Source organism: Myotis yumanensis, unplaced genomic scaffold (assembly GCF_028538775.1).
Source record: "Myotis yumanensis isolate MYYU_CA2020_CCGP unplaced genomic scaffold, mMyoYum1.0.hap1 SCAF_18, whole genome shotgun sequence".
Classification (NCBI taxonomy): Eukaryota; Metazoa; Chordata; class Mammalia; order Chiroptera; family Vespertilionidae; genus Myotis; species Myotis yumanensis.
This window is the reverse complement of record NW_027223769.1, coordinates 10,318,996-10,335,467: the sequence shown is the minus strand read 5'-3', so window position 1 is coordinate 10,335,467 and position 16,472 is coordinate 10,318,996. Positions and strand designations below refer to the sequence as shown.

At 43.6% G+C, this 16,472-nt stretch overlaps 1 protein-coding gene across 2 annotated transcripts in view; it reads left to right on the top strand.

Moving 5' to 3' along the window:
* Positions 1-16,472, top strand: part of GPATCH1 (G-patch domain containing 1) — a 52,506-nt gene that overhangs the window by 21,883 nt on the left and 14,151 nt on the right. For both annotated transcript variants that reach the window (XM_070398297.1, XM_070398296.1), the window contains exons 9-15: positions 504-583; positions 3,647-3,851; positions 6,288-6,584; positions 7,555-7,733; positions 9,095-9,222; positions 11,883-12,019; positions 12,342-12,508. In XM_070398297.1, coding sequence (XP_070254398.1) covers positions 504-583; positions 3,647-3,851; positions 6,288-6,584; positions 7,555-7,733; positions 9,095-9,222; positions 11,883-12,019; positions 12,342-12,508 — 1,193 coding nt within the window. The remainder of the gene's footprint in view (positions 1-503; positions 584-3,646; positions 3,852-6,287; positions 6,585-7,554; positions 7,734-9,094; positions 9,223-11,882; positions 12,020-12,341; positions 12,509-16,472) is intronic.

Sequence of the window (16,472 nt, the reverse complement as noted above, 5' to 3'; positions counted from 1 at the left end):
TTTCCCAAATTAGTGATTTTTATCTCTTACTAGGATTTCACTTGAGAAAAAGACAAAAGTGAATTTTAATTTGTACTAAGATTAGATTACCGGCTGACCTGGTTGTATTGTTGCTAAGAAAATTGGGAGGTAGTTTCATGGTTCTTCACCTGGTTTTAGAAATGACCCTCTCACAGTTATGATTTTTACGTTGATCTGTATTTGTTCTCTTGATGGTTTTCCTTGAGATATTTTACTCCACAGAGTATATTTTTTGGTGCCTTAGCTTAGGACTTCCAGCACCTTTTCTGGAGGGCCGTCGCCTTGGGTCCTGGGCAGCCTAAGCCCTGTGGGTGGTGTGGGCCTGGCTGCCAGAGTCAACAGAGGTATTTCCTCCTTTACTGCTATCTCTGTGTGATAGCACGGGTGACACGTAGTATTTGTGTTCTTAGAGATTAAAAGCTGACGTCTTTGTCTTATTCTTATCCATACTTGTGAAATTAATCAATGATATCATTTTGTAGGATCAGAAAAAGATCTTCGCTACATTGGCAAAATATTGGATGGATTTTCCTTGGCTTCTAAATCTTTGTCTTCTAAGAAAGTAAGAGTTTTTTGTTTTTATTTATTTATTTTTTTACTGGTTTTAGTATCTAAAATATTTGCTGAGTTATTATATCAACAACTGGAATGATAAGTAAATTCTGTTTTCAGAAGCACCAGCATAGTTACTAACGATTGTTGAGGAAAACATATCCTGTATTAGAAATGGCAGTCAGTAGGCACATTGTATTCAAAACAGCTAATTGCTGATCTTTTAAAGCCAGACTTAAAGTGAGTAGTTTTTTCCATTAAAAAATTACATTAGAAACTGGTGGGAGAATGGAATTGATAAAATTCTAGGGACAATGTAATTTAAGGAAAATTAGAAAACTTTCAAAAAGCTGTAATGACTCACAGCCCTGAATCATCCTCAACGCTTGAGGCATTAACTAATGTGGACGAGGTTCCCTGGGCTCCTTGCTGGGCAAGCAGGAGGGAGAGAAGCCATGTACATGCAGGTCAGGTCTGGGGAGAACTCTGCGCTTTTCCAGATAGTCCTGTCTTTATGAGATTTTGTTACAGCTTAGCCAAGTGGTGCTCTTTAACACCCCTCAGAGTCACCTGTTCCTAGGTGGACATCACAAGTTAGTGGGTGCTGATAGCTGAGGAAGGGCTCCTGGCATTTATTTTGTTGGCATCCGTTTTTCAGGATGTTTCACACTGCGTGATGGGCTTCTTGTTTTTCATTCAGCAAACATTTGTCTTGGCCCGTGGTTCTCCAGAACTGGGGTGGCCAGGAGCAGTGCAGCCTGAGAAACTACATTTGGCATTACAGTTGCTGTCATTGGTTTAGTCGTAATAGTTAATGTATTGTAATAATGAGCAGAATATATTTAAAACAGTGTTGGGTGCATACTAAGCTGTTATTACTAACAGAAATGTCAAATATGTCAAAGGAGCATGCGAGTTTTCTACATTTATGAAAGGGGAGCATAAAAATGCTTGAGAAATACTCATTTGCCTCAGGGTTCAAGGATAAATAGGACAGTCCTGACCCCCAAATAGCTCCTATTTGGTGAGGATGCAAGACAGACAAGTTCACTGAAGGGTAGAGTGCCATAAGTGGACAGAGGGGCACGGGGGTTCCCGAGGTGCTCCTCACTTTGAGCGTGAGTGATTCAGAAGAGTGCTACGTTCACCTACTTTTTCACAAACAGGCAAGTTTTCTAAAAATGTGGCTAAACACCCACCTCTAAAATGCTTTGACTCTGATGGAGGATGTGAAGACGTGTGTACGCACCCCTTTTCTTCCATGCTCCGCTGGATTTTTGTGTCTTGGTAACATGAGGGTGTTTGCTGGCTGATTGGGGAGTCTGTTTTTCAGAGAAGGTGGTCAGGTTAAGATGGTGAAAAATGTGATTTCCTAACAGTGATAATACCACTCTTCTATAGATTTTCTTCATGCCAGGTGCTCCCCCACAGGGAATCACCTGGGAACCTTACAGCCATCTGGGAAACTTGGGGAACTCCAGTTGTTGCTGATTTTGTGGGGTGGGATGCAGGCATCATTACTCTTAAAAGCCTCAGGTGAGCCCAGCGTGCAGCTGGTGCTGAGAACTACTGCCAGAGGGCACGCAGAGCGTCCCTGGTTACAGGCTCAGGGTTTCAGGCAGCTGAAAAATCTAGAACACAGCTTACATAGGACTGTCCATAGTGCAAGAGAGACCATTTATTTATTTAAAAAATACGTTTTTATTGATTTCAGAGAGAGAAAGGGAGAAGGAGAGAGAGAGATAAAACATCGATGAGAGAGAAACATCATCATCAATTGGCTGTTTCCTGAACTCCCCCTACTGGGGGATTGAGCCTGAAACCTGGGCATGTGCCCTGACCAGGAATCGAATCATGACTTGGTTCATAGGTCGCTGCTCAACGATTGAGCCACACCTGCCGAGCAAGAGAGACCATTTAAAGATGTCTAATACTTAAAATTTTTTTTAAATAAAGAGTTTATTTGAGCCCAAACTAATGACATATGCCAGGAAGCAAGATCTCAAATGCTTCTTTAAATACTTTAACTTATATGTTTCTGCTATCATTAATGCCTGAGTTTACCAAATTCTATATTTCAGTTTCAGTTCATTCAGCTGTTTTTTTAAATTGATATTTTTTTGTGAGGGAGCGGGAGAGAGGCAAAAACATGGAAACATAGAAATATCTAGCTGAGAGTGAAACATTGATTGGCTGCTTCCTGCTGGGGATTGAGCCCACAACCCAGGCATGTGCCCTGATCAGGAATTGAACCAGCAACCTTTCTGTGCATGGGTCAATGCCCAACCAACTGAACGACACCAGCCAGGGCTCAGTCAGCTTTTGAATTAAAAGTACCTCAGATAGCCCTGGCTTGTTTGGCTCAGTGGATAGAGTGTCGGCCTGCGGACTGAAGGGTCCTGGATTCGATTCCAGTCAAGGGCACATGCCCGGATTGCAGGCTTGATCCCCAGTAGGGGGTGTGCAGGAGGCAGCCTATCTATGATTCACTCTCATCATTGATGTTTCTATCTCTCTCTCTCCCTCTCCCTTCCTTTCTGAAATCAGTAAAAAAATACGTTAAAAAAATACCTCAGATAAAAAACAGTAAGGCCTAAAGTTCCAATTTGGAATGGAAACAACCAGAAAGATATTTCTGAATTTAAAATTAACTTATTTAAAGTTATTTTTTCTATACCTTGAACCATACTTTTCTAAAATTTCTGATATACAGCGGGCCTGTTCTGCACGTGGGCCTGTACATCGAGTTATTGTTGTCATCGTTCTTGTTCTTATATGAAACGTGCATATTAGCATCTCTGTGTAGAGTGGGCAGGGGTGATACTGAAAATGTCTGGTTGTTAGAACAGTGTGGTTCTGGTGACCCTCCACATCCAGAATGGATGTTGGCTGGGCACCGGGACAATCTGTTCCCAGTGCGGCCTACCCACCTGCTGGATGTTAGCCTGGGAAAGGCTGGGGTTAATAACGCTCAGAGGTAACGGGTTTTCTTGGTTAAATCAAACACGATAATCTTGCAGCCTGTATTTTCAGAATTTTGTTCTGTGTGTGTGTGTGTGTGTGTGTTTTTAAGATTTATCCACCACCTGAATTGCCAAGAGACTATCGACCAGTGCATTATTTCAGACCTGTGGTAGCTGCAACCTCAGAGAATTCCCACTTACTTCAGGTGTTATCAGAATCGGCTGGAAAGTCAATACATGACCCGGGGACACAGAGTAGACACCAACTGAATGCCTCCAAGCGGGGAGAGTTGCTAGGAGAAACACCTATTCAAGGTATGTGTCATGGAGAAGATTAAAATCGTTACATTTGTAATAATCTGAGAGGTCAAAATCAAAATGGAAAGATGTTTTCCCATTGAAACTTCTCCCATGATTTTGTATTCCCAAACTGGGAACACAGGTGTTTATTTTACATAAACATGAGTGTACATCCTTTACTTCTTAAGACATGTTTCCCACCATCAGTTTCACTTATGTCATTGAAATTACAACCCTTATCTTAAGCTCAGCAGTTTTCAGATTTTAATAATTGTTCAGCAGTGTGACGAAGACTAGGGACATGTGTACCTTCACTTTCTCTGCACAGCCTGGGAACAGGATCTTTTCCTCAGGGGAAAAGGGTACTGTAGCACTTTTCCTGAAAGCCTGAAGGAATGAATGCATGTGAAAGTGTGGACAGTTGTGGAGCATCCCCTGTGTGTTGGAGCAGAAAGACCTGCTAAGCAGGATGAACTTGTACTTTCCCTTTAGGAGCCTAATAGGTATCTCAAATATAATAGACCCAAACAGAAGTCCTGGTTCCCACTTCTTTCCTCAAACTTGCTTTTTCTCCAGTCTTCCCCTTCTCAGTAAATGTGACCCACTGCTCAGATCAGAATGTAGGAATTCTAGTTCTTAGCTCCTCTGTTTCCTTCCCTCCCCTGACCCTATCCACAGCAAGTCCTCCCATTTCTACCCCAATAGGCATGGGGACTCCATGTACTTTTCTGCATTTTTGCTGCTTCCCCTGTGGTCTGAATGCCCATCTACTCTCAGCTGGACTATTGCAGTGGCTTCCTGATTGGTCTTATTTGTCCTCTGCAGTCATCCCCCTCAACAGTAGCTAGGTGAACCAACTTATATCACTGTTCCCCTTAAAATGATCTAGTACTTCTTTTTTGTTGTTGTTGTTTATTTCTATTTATCGATTAGAGAGGAAGAGATAGAGAAACACTGACTTGTTGTTCCACTTGTTTATGCATTCATTGGTTGATTCTTATACGTGCTCTGACCGGAGATTGAACCGCAACCTTGGCATATTGAGATGACTCTCTAACTAATTGAGCTACCTGGCCAGGGCCACCAGTACTTCTTCCTTTTTAAAAATATTTTTTTATTGATTTCAGAGAGGAAAGGTGAGGGAGAGAGAGATAGAAACATCAGTGATGTGAGAGAATCATTGATCAGCTGCCTCTTGCATGGCCAACATTTGGATCAAGTCTGCAACCTGGGCATGTGTCCTGACTGGGAATCGAACCCTGAACTTCTGGTTCATAGGCTGACGCTCAACCACTGAGCCATAACAGCTGGGCCTTCCCTTATATTTTGGCTTCTTCTTTTTATTTAGAGCAGCGATTCTCAACCCGTGGGTCGCGACCCCTTTGGGGTTCGAAGGACCCTTTCACAGGGGTCGCCTAAGACCATTGGAAAACACATACATAATTACATATTGTTTTTGTGATTAATCACTATGCTTTAATTATGTTCTGTTTGTAGCAATGAAATTGGGGGTCACCACAACATGAGGAACTGTATTAAAGGGTCGCAGCATTAGGAAGGTTGAGAACCACTGATTTAGAGGTTACCTCAAATATTCTCTCTTTAGAGGGACCTTCCAGGCCTTCCTCGCCCACCATATAAGCTAGTTATCTCTCCCTGCACCCCCACAGCCAGCACTCTCACTTAAGTCGCCCTCAATCACATCACCCTATTTTCCCCCACAGTACTCCTCTCAGAGCAACCCTCTGGTGTTGATTTTTGGCTTCTTTAATGTCCTTCCCCCTCATTCGTGAGAGCAGGACCTTGTCTGCATTGTCCTCCAGCTCCAGGTCAGTGTCTGGCATAGAGTGAGTGCTCAGTGAGCGTTTGTGACATGAGTGGGTGTGTGATGGGTAACTCTACTCTGAACTGGGGCTTGTGCTGGGCAGGACTGTGGAAATGGAGGCCACTAGGGACTGGAGCTCTGGAGTTTGAGATGTCAGCTTCCTCATTCAGGGACCATTTGCTGGCCTGATAAACATCCAAGTAGTAACCTCCATTTTTTTTTTTTTTTTAACAGAGAGGAAGGGAGAGGTATAGAGAGTTAGAAACATCAATGAGAGAGAAACATCAATCAGCTGCCTCCTGCACACTCCCCACTAGGGACATGCCCGCAACCAAGGTACATGCCCTTGACCGAAATCGAACCTGTGACCTTTCAGTCTGCAGGCTGATGCTCTATCCACTGAGCCAAACCAGTCAGGGCAGTAACCTCCATTTTTACCAACTGTAAAATGGGCTCATATTTTATTACTGTCTAAATTATAGGGGTAATATGAATACAGATGAGACACTGAGTGTAAAATACACTAATTACATGAATTTGTGATATTGAAAATGTATCTACAGAAAAATGTAAGTAAATTTGACTTATGATACTTTTCATCTCTTCCTATTATTGTTTTTATTTAGGTTCAGCTACTTCAGTGTTAGAGTTTCTGTCCCAAAAAGATAAAGAGAGATTCAAAGAAATGAAGCAGGCAACTGACCTTAAAGCAGCTCAACTCAGGGCCCTGAGTCTGGCCCAGAATGCCGCAAGCAGCAGAACCCAGCCCCCCTCTCAGGACGTTGGACACGGCTCTTGGCACACGGCATTGAGTGGTGGGACAGCCACCAGAAAAGCCAGCAACTTCAAACCTTTTGCCAAAGATCCAGAAAAGCAAAAACGATATGAAAAGTTTTTAGCAAATATGAAACGGGGTCAGAAAGGTGGGTGCTAGGCCTGGTCTCCCCTGTCTCAGCCAGCGGCAGTGTTCTTGGTGTTCTGGCCCTAGTCCCAGATTTAAAGTTGAAGCACCCTGCTCTGCCCGTGTGCTTCGTTCTTCAGTAAACAGTGCAGAGATGTCAGGCCCTGGCTTTTGACCTTAGAAAGGAAGAACAGTTGGCTTGTGTTTCCGTTGATCTCAGGTCCTGAAGCTAGCTGTTTAGTTAGAGAACATGCCGTGGTGGTGGCTAATGCTAAATTACAGACCATTTACTCTTTGCAAATGCTTGATCTCTGAAAGTGTTGTATTTCACACAAAAGAACAAGGTCGTCTCCCATGCTACTTTAAGGTCCTACACACCCAACTCTAAATCATAGTTTAAAATTTGACTTATAGAGGAGAGTTGGCTGTTGAACCATTACACAGGGTAAAAAAATCATTCTGATCCATGAAGTAAATAAATATGGCAAGACAGGAGAGGGCTGACTTATACGCAGCAGTCCTTGTGAGAGGTAGCAAATTTAAAGGGCTTGATTTTCCAAAGCAGATCTTTGTGTACTGTGCTTGAACTCCCCACAAAGAATCCAGACCCCTAATGTTTATTTGATAAATTAAAAAAAAAGTTAGAAAAAATAAAGTTAGAGAAAGGAATGTTTTTTGCCAAAACTTAGGAATGTAATTGGGATGAACTTATTGTCTGGGAATGGTAACAGGTTCCTTGTTTCGAAGATTTAATCAAGCATTAGTTCCCAAATGTTTTTCTCTGATGTACGCAGTAGAATTCAAAGGAAGCCTCATTTTGAGAGAGTGAGCAATGTCACCTGTCAAGTACCTCCCCACCATGCTCTTAAAAACCAGCGTGAGGACTTGTTTCTGGTGAAATCTGTAGGGACCCAGTGGTGCCACCAGGCGTTCCCCTTGAAGCCCCATGTTTTTCCTAGGAGTGAAGCAGTTTCTTGTTCTCTGTACCGTAGATGCCCTGGAACATTGTCTGGATCCCAGTATGACAGAGTGGGAGCGAGGCCGAGAACGGGAGGAATTTGCTCGGGCAGCCCTGCTGTATGCATCTTCCCATTCGACCTTGTCCTCCAGGTTCACTCATGCTAAGGAGGACGACGATTCAGAACAAGTAGAAGTTCCTCGAGACCAAGAGGTCTGTTACCATTATGTCCCTACCTGGTGCATTTAAAAAAAAGGTTTTTATTGATTTTTTTGAGAGAGAGAGAGAGAGAGAGAGAAGAGAGAAAGAGAGAGAGTGAGCGTACGTGAGAGAGAAACATCAATCGGTTGCCTCTCATATACATCCTGACCAGGGATCGAACCAGTGACCTTTTGGTCCACAGGGCAACACTCAAACAACTGAGCCACTCCAGCCAGGGTGCCTGGTGCATTTAAAAAAAAATTTATCTTTATTGTTAAAAGTATTACAGACACTCCCCTTCCTTCCTTCATTGACCCTCTCCTCCCCACTCCTGCCCCCTTCTGATGCCTGGTACATTAAAAAAAAATTTTTATTTATTGATTTGAGGGAGAGGAAGGAAGGGGGAGGGGAGAGAGAGAAACATCAATTGTTTCACTTGTTTATGCATTCATTGGTTGATTCTTTTATTTGAAAAAATATATATTTATTGATTTCAGAGAAGAAGGGAGAGGGAGAGATAGAAGCATCAATGATGAGAGAGAATCACTGATCGGCTGCCTCCTGCATGGCCCCCACTGGGGAACAAGCCTGCAACCTGGGCATGTGCTCTTGACCAGAATTAAACCTGGGACCCTTCAGTCCACAGGCTGATGCCCTATCCACTGAGCCAAACCTGCTAGGACTCATTGGTTGATTCTTGCAAGTGCCCTGACCAGGATTGAACCTGCAACGTTGGCGTATTGGGATGATGCTCTAACCAACTGGGCTACCTGGCCAGGGCCTACCTGGTGCATTTTAAAATTAAAACATTGCATAGCTGCTAAGTGAAATAAGTCAGTCAGAGAAAGACACTCACTCATATGTAGAATCTAATTAACAAAATAAACTGATGAACAGAGTGGATCCGAAGACATGGAAGCATGGAATAGTATAGAATCTTGGAGGGAAAGTGGGGGAGGATGGGTGGGTGTGAGGTAACCAACTGAAGACCTGTATGCATATATGCATCGCCCAGGGACATGGATAGTGGGATGGAGGGCCTGGGGTAGGGGGTGGGGGTGGGCTGGAGGGGGGTCAATGGGGAAAAAAGGGGGACATATGTAATACTTTCAACAATAAAGATTTTTAAAAACACACGCACAATACACTGCATAGCTAAATATTTAAACTCCCTCAGTTGAAAAGATCAAAATATACATGGCATTGTAAAATTGTAAATTACGTTTATGTTTTTAGCTTCCGGTGTACTTTAGCAGAAATGTAGCATGACTGGTTGTGTAATAGTGAAAAATTGCTTGAAAACTTGTAAATGGGAGAGCAGTCAGGTCAATTGTGTGACCACCTGATGACAAAGAATGAATGTCTTTTCCCAGAATGATGTCAATGACAAGCAGTCGGCTGTGAAGATGAAGATGTTTGGGAAGCTCACCCGAGACACATTTGAATGGCATCCTGACAAGCTTCTATGTAAGAGGTTTAATGTCCCTGACCCTTATCCAGAGTAAGTTGGATAAACCTCCCCTTCCATCAGCACTTATTCCCTATATTAAAGCTATTTTTCTTACATGCTCATATAAATTTCCTTTTTCTAGATGAACTTACTTGTATATACTTCAGTTGCAAATTGTGCAGATTTAATTTCTATTACTTTGTTATTGAAAAAACAAACATCCAGATAGCAAACTTACTCCATATTGAAGATATAAAACTCAGATATGTCAAGTTATAAAACGTAATGCTTATCTAATTTGCCACTTTTTAAATCCTATCCTATATAATAAAAGGCTAATCTGCAAATTGACCCAACGGCAGAACAACTGGTTGCTATGACATGCACTGACCACCAGGGGGAAGACGCTCAATGCAGCAGCTGCCCCCTGGTGGTCAGTGCACTCCCACAGGGAGAGCACTGCTCAACCAGAAGCCAAGCTCATGGCTGGTGAGCGCAGTGGTGGTGTCGAGAGCCTCTCTTGCCTCTGCTCTCTTGCCTCTGCGGCAGCACAAAGGATGTCCTAAGCTGTCAGTCGGACATCCCCCGAGGGCTCCTGGACTGTGAGAGGGTGCAGGTTTGGCTGAGGGACACCCCTCCCTGCCGAGTGCCTGAATTTCATGTACCGGGCCTCTAGTAATTCATATACAGTTTACATTTAAGATGTTACTTATGTTTTATAATTCTTTATAAAGTTTAGTACTTCTCATTTGATTATAAACACCCCAAGAAAGCATATACAGTTGAATCAGAGACTTTGTCAGAAGATTTAGGTATGCAGTTGACCCTTGAACAATGCAGTGGTTAAGGGCTCTGACACTGCACACCGTCTGCCCCCTCCCACCCCTGCCCCCCAGTCAAAAGTCCATGTATAACTTTTTTTTTTAAAGTATACTTTATTTATTTATTTATGTTTATTTATTTATAAATAAACATAAATATCCTCAACTGAGGATATTTTTACATTGATCTTTTAGAGGAGTGGAAGAGAGAGGGAAAGACAGAGAGAAACATTGATGTGAGAGAAACACATCAATTGGTTGCCTCCTGCACGAGCCCCAGCCAGGGCCTGGGCTGGGAGGAGCCTGCAACTGAGGTATGTGCCCTTGACCAGAACTGAATCCAGGACACTTTGGTCCACAGGCCAACGCTCTATCCACTGAGCAAAACCGGCTAGGGCTATAACTTTTTTTTTAAAGATCCAATGAATTCTCATTCCAAAGGTTTTTTTATTTTATTTTCATTTTAGAGGAAGGGAGAGGGATAGAGAGACAGAAACATCAATGAGAAAGAAACATCGATTGGTTGCCTCCTACATGCCCCCTACTGGGGATCAAGTCTGCAACCTGAGCATGTGCCCTGACTGGGAATCGAACCATGACCTCTTGGTTCATGGGCTGATGTTCAACCACTGAGTAACACCAGCTGGGCTCACGTATAACTTTTGACTCCCCAAAAACTTAACTACTAACAGTACTGTTGACCAGAAGCCTTACAGGTAACATAAGCAGTCGACATACTATTTTGTATGGTATATGTATTACATATTATCTATCCTATATAATAAAAGGGTAATATGCAAATTGACCTTAACAGCAGAATGACTGGGAATGACTGGTCACTGTGACACACACTGACCACCAGGGGGCAGACACTCAATGCAGGAGCTGTCCCCTGGTGGTCAGTGCGCTCCTACAGGGGAGCTCTGCTCAGCCACAAGCCAGGCTGATGGCTGCCAGCACAGCGGTGGTGGCGGGAGCCTCTCCTGCCTCCTCAGCAGCACTAAGGATGTCCGACTGCAGCTTAGGCCTGCTCCCTGCTGGCAAGTGGACATCCCCCGAGGGCTGCTGGGCTGCCAGAGGGATGTCTGACTGCCAGCTTAGGCCTGATCCCCTGGGGAGTGCTCCTAACCCAGCAGGTGGACATCCCCCGAGAGTTCTCAGACTGCGAGAGGGCACAGGCCAGGCTGAGGGACCCCCCTAAGTGCACACATTTTTGTGCACTGGGCCTCTAGTATATATATAAAAGCCTAAGTGACCGTTATGACCGGATGACCAGCCAGTAGCTATGACATGCACTGACCACCAGGGGGCAGACGCTTAACGCAGGAGCTGTCCCCTGGTGGTCAGTGTGCCCCCACAGCCAACCTCCTGCAGCTGGCCAACCTCTGAGGTCCCTGGCCAGCTTTGATTGGCCCCGATTGGGACTGGGCAAGACGGCCCCAATAGTCCAGGAGTGATCCCCCCCATGCATGAATTTGTGTACCGGGCCTCTAGTATTCTTATAATAAAGTAAGTTAGAGAAAATAAAGAGTTAAGGAATCATAAGGAAAATACATTTATGGTATCTATTGAAAATAATCTGCATATAGTGAACTGCACAGCTCAAACCTGTGCTATATTTTTAGCAGTGGAACTTTTCCTTAATGGAAATCCATCTTCAAAGTTAAATTCTAGCTCTTACTATAATCAGGAAAAAACTAATGGTTACTAAAGTCACCCATTATAAATTCTTAAATTGCTTTGGCAATTGAAAACATCTTAGGGGACCTTTATAGCCAAGTAGAAGAGCTACAGGTGAAACACATGAGATGGTAAGCTTTATAGGAATTAGATTTTATTGTCACAGTTGTTATTAAAATTATATTCATATTTTTTCTTTTCAACCCCCAGTTCAACTTTAGTTGGCTTACCAAGAGTGAAACGTGACAAATACTCAGTCTTCAACTTTCTGACACTCCCAGAGACAGCTTCCTTGCCTACAACTCAAGCCTCAAGTGAAAAAGTACCGCAGCACCGAGGTCCCGACAGTGAGTAGGGCTTCCTCAGGTCCAGTTGCTCTGGTCTGTTGGGAAGACAGAAATAAAGGGTCGTCTAATCCTAAGGATACACATAGTGCAAACTCTCCTCCCATAAACGTAATTGCTCATATGGATACCTTAGCTCATGTTGTAATGGTCCAGATGTGTCCTGTTTGGGGGTGGTGCTCTGCCTCAGCATCTGCCACATGCCCAACACTTTGCACAGTGCCGGGGCCTGTAGGAGGGTCACTGATGTTCTTGAATGAGCTGTAATGAAAAACTCGTCTTTTGCTTGCTAATTCTGATGTTATGTCTATGTCCTACTTTTCAGAATCAAGAAAACCGTCCAGATGGGATACATCTAAACAAGAAAAGAAAGAAGATTCCATTAGTGAATTCTTAAGTTTGGCTAGATCTAAAGTTGGTCCACTTGAACAAGAGTCCAGTCCATTAGTAAACAAAGAGGAAGTGCATGTGAAGGAATCACTCTCAAATAAGGTATTCGGGCTTCTGGTTCTCTTTGCCAGGCTAGCTGTGGCCTTTACCTTTCTCTGTAGTGAGCAGGGGTAACACACTCTGTGAAGGCCTAGATATTAACACGTTAAGCCCCATTTCAGTCACTGGTGACTGACACTATACTTTCCGTCCGGAAGACAAAACAGGCTGAGTGCTTAATGTGTTAAATATTGAAAGCTTTGTGGGCCATAGTCTCTATTGCAACTATTCAGCCCTGCTGTTGAGTGTGAAAGGAATCACAGGCAATGTGAAAACAATTGGGTGCTTGTATCTTCTATAATAATAAAAGTGTAATATGCAAATCGACCGAACAACCAAACAGCAGAACGACCGTCCAGACGATCTTCTGGATGACCACGCTATGACATGCACTGGTGCCAGGCCAGCCAAGGCGGGTGCAATGTGATTGGTCGGGGGGCCCTGCCATTGCTCCACAATTGCCCTGCGAGGGAGGCCCAGGCCACCCTCTGTGCAGCGATCAATCGCAGAGCCCTGGTCGGTGGGCGAGCCTCCCTCTGCGCAGCGATCGATCTGGGGGCCCCTTGATTGATCCCACAGAGGGAGGCCCAGGCCACCGGCCAGCGATGCTGTGGTGAGTGTGCGGGGCCGGCCAGCGATCGCCCCGCAGAGGGAGGCCCAGGCCAGCCAAGCAGTCACACACAACACCTGTTGCCTGCAGAGGGAGGTGACCGGTGGTGGGGGAGGGGGAGCAGTGCCAGATAGATGGCAAGCAGTGGTAGTGGCGGGGGCAGGGCCAGCTGCTGGCAGCCAGGGGAAGGAAAGCCCCGATAGGCCCTGATCGCCAGCCAGGCATAGGGACCCTACCCAAGGGGTCCCGGATTGTGAGAGAGTGCAGGCCAGGCTGAGGGACACTTTCTCCCCCATGCACGAATTTTGTGCACCAGGCTTCTAGTGTTCCAATAAAACTTATTTACAAAAACAGACAGTAGGTTGGATTTGGCCCCTGGGCTGTAGTTTGCCAACACCTGCTCTACTGTCGAACAATTCGAGTCACAGCTTAAATCATTTGAGGAGAGGTTATAAACTGCCTAGAATGGCTTTCACTTAGCATTAATTATTGAAACAAAATTCAATGTATTTGTATTAGAAAATATAATTTTCCAAGTAACAAGTATTCTCTCTTGTGGAGAATATAGAGAGAATATCCATTGTTGGTTTTTTTAAAATTACTGCTTTAATAGTTAACAGTTGAACTTAATAAAAAGTTGCTTTTATTTATAATATTGTCATTACATTTTTAAATATTTTTGTAACTTATTATTATTAGTTTTAATCCTTACCCTATTGATTTTAGAGACAGAGGAACGGAGGGAGAGACAGACAGAGAGAGAGAGAGAGAGAGAGAGAGAGAAAGAAACATCGATTGGCTGCCTCCCGTTGCAACCCGACTGGGGATCAAACCTACAACCTTCTGGTGTACAGGGCAGTGCTCCAACCAACTGAGCCACCTGGGCAGGGCTTACTCTAGTTTTTAAATTAACCTACATTAAAACGGACTTTTTAAGCCCTGGCTGGTTTGGCTCACTGGATGGCTTAGCCTGTGGACTGAAGGATCCTGGGTTCGATTCTGGTCAAGAGCACATACCTTAGCTGCAGGCTTGATCTCCGGCCCAGGGACACGTGCGGGAGGCAACCAATGATGTGTCTCTCTCACATCGATGTTTCTCCTCCTCCCTTCCATTCTCTCTAAAAAATCAATAGAAAAAGTATCCTTGGCTGAGGATTAACAGCAACAGCAACTTGACTTTTTAAATGTACAGTTCAGTGAGTTTTTGCACAGATTCATGTAATCACTACTACAATCAGGATACATATGGTACCATCATCACAAGAAGCCTCCACATGCTGTTCCTCTATAGTTTCCCCTCTCTGCATCCCAGAACCCAGTCAGCCATTGATCTCTTCTTTGTCTTTATAGTTTTGTTCTAGAATGTTATATACTAGTAAATGGAATCAGACAATATATAGCCTTTTGAGATTGGCATCTTTTATTCAGCATCATACCTTTGAGATTTATAGTATTTTTGCATGTAGCAATAGTTCATTCCTTTTTATTGCCGAACTAGAGGCCCAGTGCATGAATTCGTGTATGGGTGTGGTCCCTAGGCCTCGCCAGCGATCGAAGTGCCACTTGCCCCACTCCACCTGAGTCATGGTGCCCGAGTCCCCACACAGAGATGTGGTGAGTGTGGCCGGACGCCATGGGCCTGGGTGCAGTGTGGGCCGCAGGCCAGGGTGCAGTGTGGGCATAGAAGCCGGGTGGGCAGCGCGCTCTGTCCCAGCCGACCTCTCAGACTGGCTCCTGTGTGAGCCCACAGGGAACCCGACCGGACCCTGCGGTCCCAGCTGCTGCAGCCGGGCTCACCTGGAAGACGCCATGTGGGTGCGGGGTGGGCTCCTTGTGGGCACCTGGCACCTGAGCGCGGGGGGCTTCCCTGGCGCCTGAACCCTGGTATCCCAGAAAGGGTAGTAAGGGGAGTGAGAGTGAGCTCAGGGGGCACCCTGCATTTTCACTGCACCTCTGTCCCCGTCACCCCCGCCCCCAGGAAGCCGGCAAGAGGTCACAGCACGTCACTGATGCCCGCCATGTTCTGCGCCGCCCCCTGGTGGTCAGCGCATGTCATAGTGAGCAGTAGAACTCCTGGTCGAACTCCCGGTCGAGGGGACAATTTGCATATTAGGCTTTTATTATATAGGATACTATTTTGTTGTATGGGTGTGCCATAGTTTGTTGTTCACTCTTTAAGGACATATGGTTGTTTCCAGCTTTTGGCTATCATAAATAAAGCTGCTGTGAACATTCATGTGCAGATTTTATGTGGACATAAGTATTTATTTCTCACCTAGTAGTGGAGTACTGGGTAATAATATACTTACAGATTTAACTTTATAAGAAACTGCCAGGCTGTATTCCAAAGTGGTTTTTGCTTCAGGTATTTTGAAATTCTCTTGTTAATTACATACTCATTTTAGATTATTATATCTTTTTGGCAAATTGACTCTTTTATCATTATGTAATATCACTCTTTATCTCTTTTACATAGTACTAGTATATATTTTTCCATCATTTTAACCTATCTAATTCATTACCTTTAAAGTGGGTTTTTTTTTTATAAAAAGCAAGTAATTGTCATTGAGTCTTTTTTAAAAAATGCACTTGGTAATATACATGTTTTAATTTGTGTTTTGATCATTTGCATGTAATTTGTTGATATATTTGGATTTATATTTGCAATTTTATTATTTGCTTTCTGTCTGTTTTTATTCTTTTTTTGTTCCTCTCTTTTCCCTTTCCTACCTTCTTTTGTATTACTTAAATAATGGTTAGTATTCCATTTTGATTTATTAATTATTATTTTTAAAAATATATTTTTATTCATTTCAGAGAGGAAGGGAGAGGGAGAGATAGAAACATCAATGATAAGAGAAAATCATTTATTGGTTGTCTTCTGCACACCCCCTACTGGGGATCGAGCCCGCAACCTGGGACCTCTTGGTCCATGGGACAACGCCCAGTTTACTGAGCCACACTGGCTAGGCAATTTATCTATTAATTATTTTTTACTCTCTTTATTTTTTAGTGATTATTTTAGGGATTACAATGTACATATTTACCTTTTCACAGTCTACTTAGAATTGATATTTTATCCCTTCAAGTGTAATATAGAAATCTTACCACGGATAGGTCTCTTTTCTCTCCATTTTATATTGTCTTATGTATATACACTGAAAACTTTATCAGACAATGTTTTGATTTTTACTTCAATGTTATACATATTTTAAAGAACTGATGAGGAAAGAATAGTCTATTGTATTTTCTGTTGTTCTTTCTTCATTCCTGAAGTTCCAAGTTTCCTCTTTCACTTTCTTCTGTCTGAGGAACTTCCTTTAGCATTTCTTTTACAGCACTTCCAGCAACTAATTC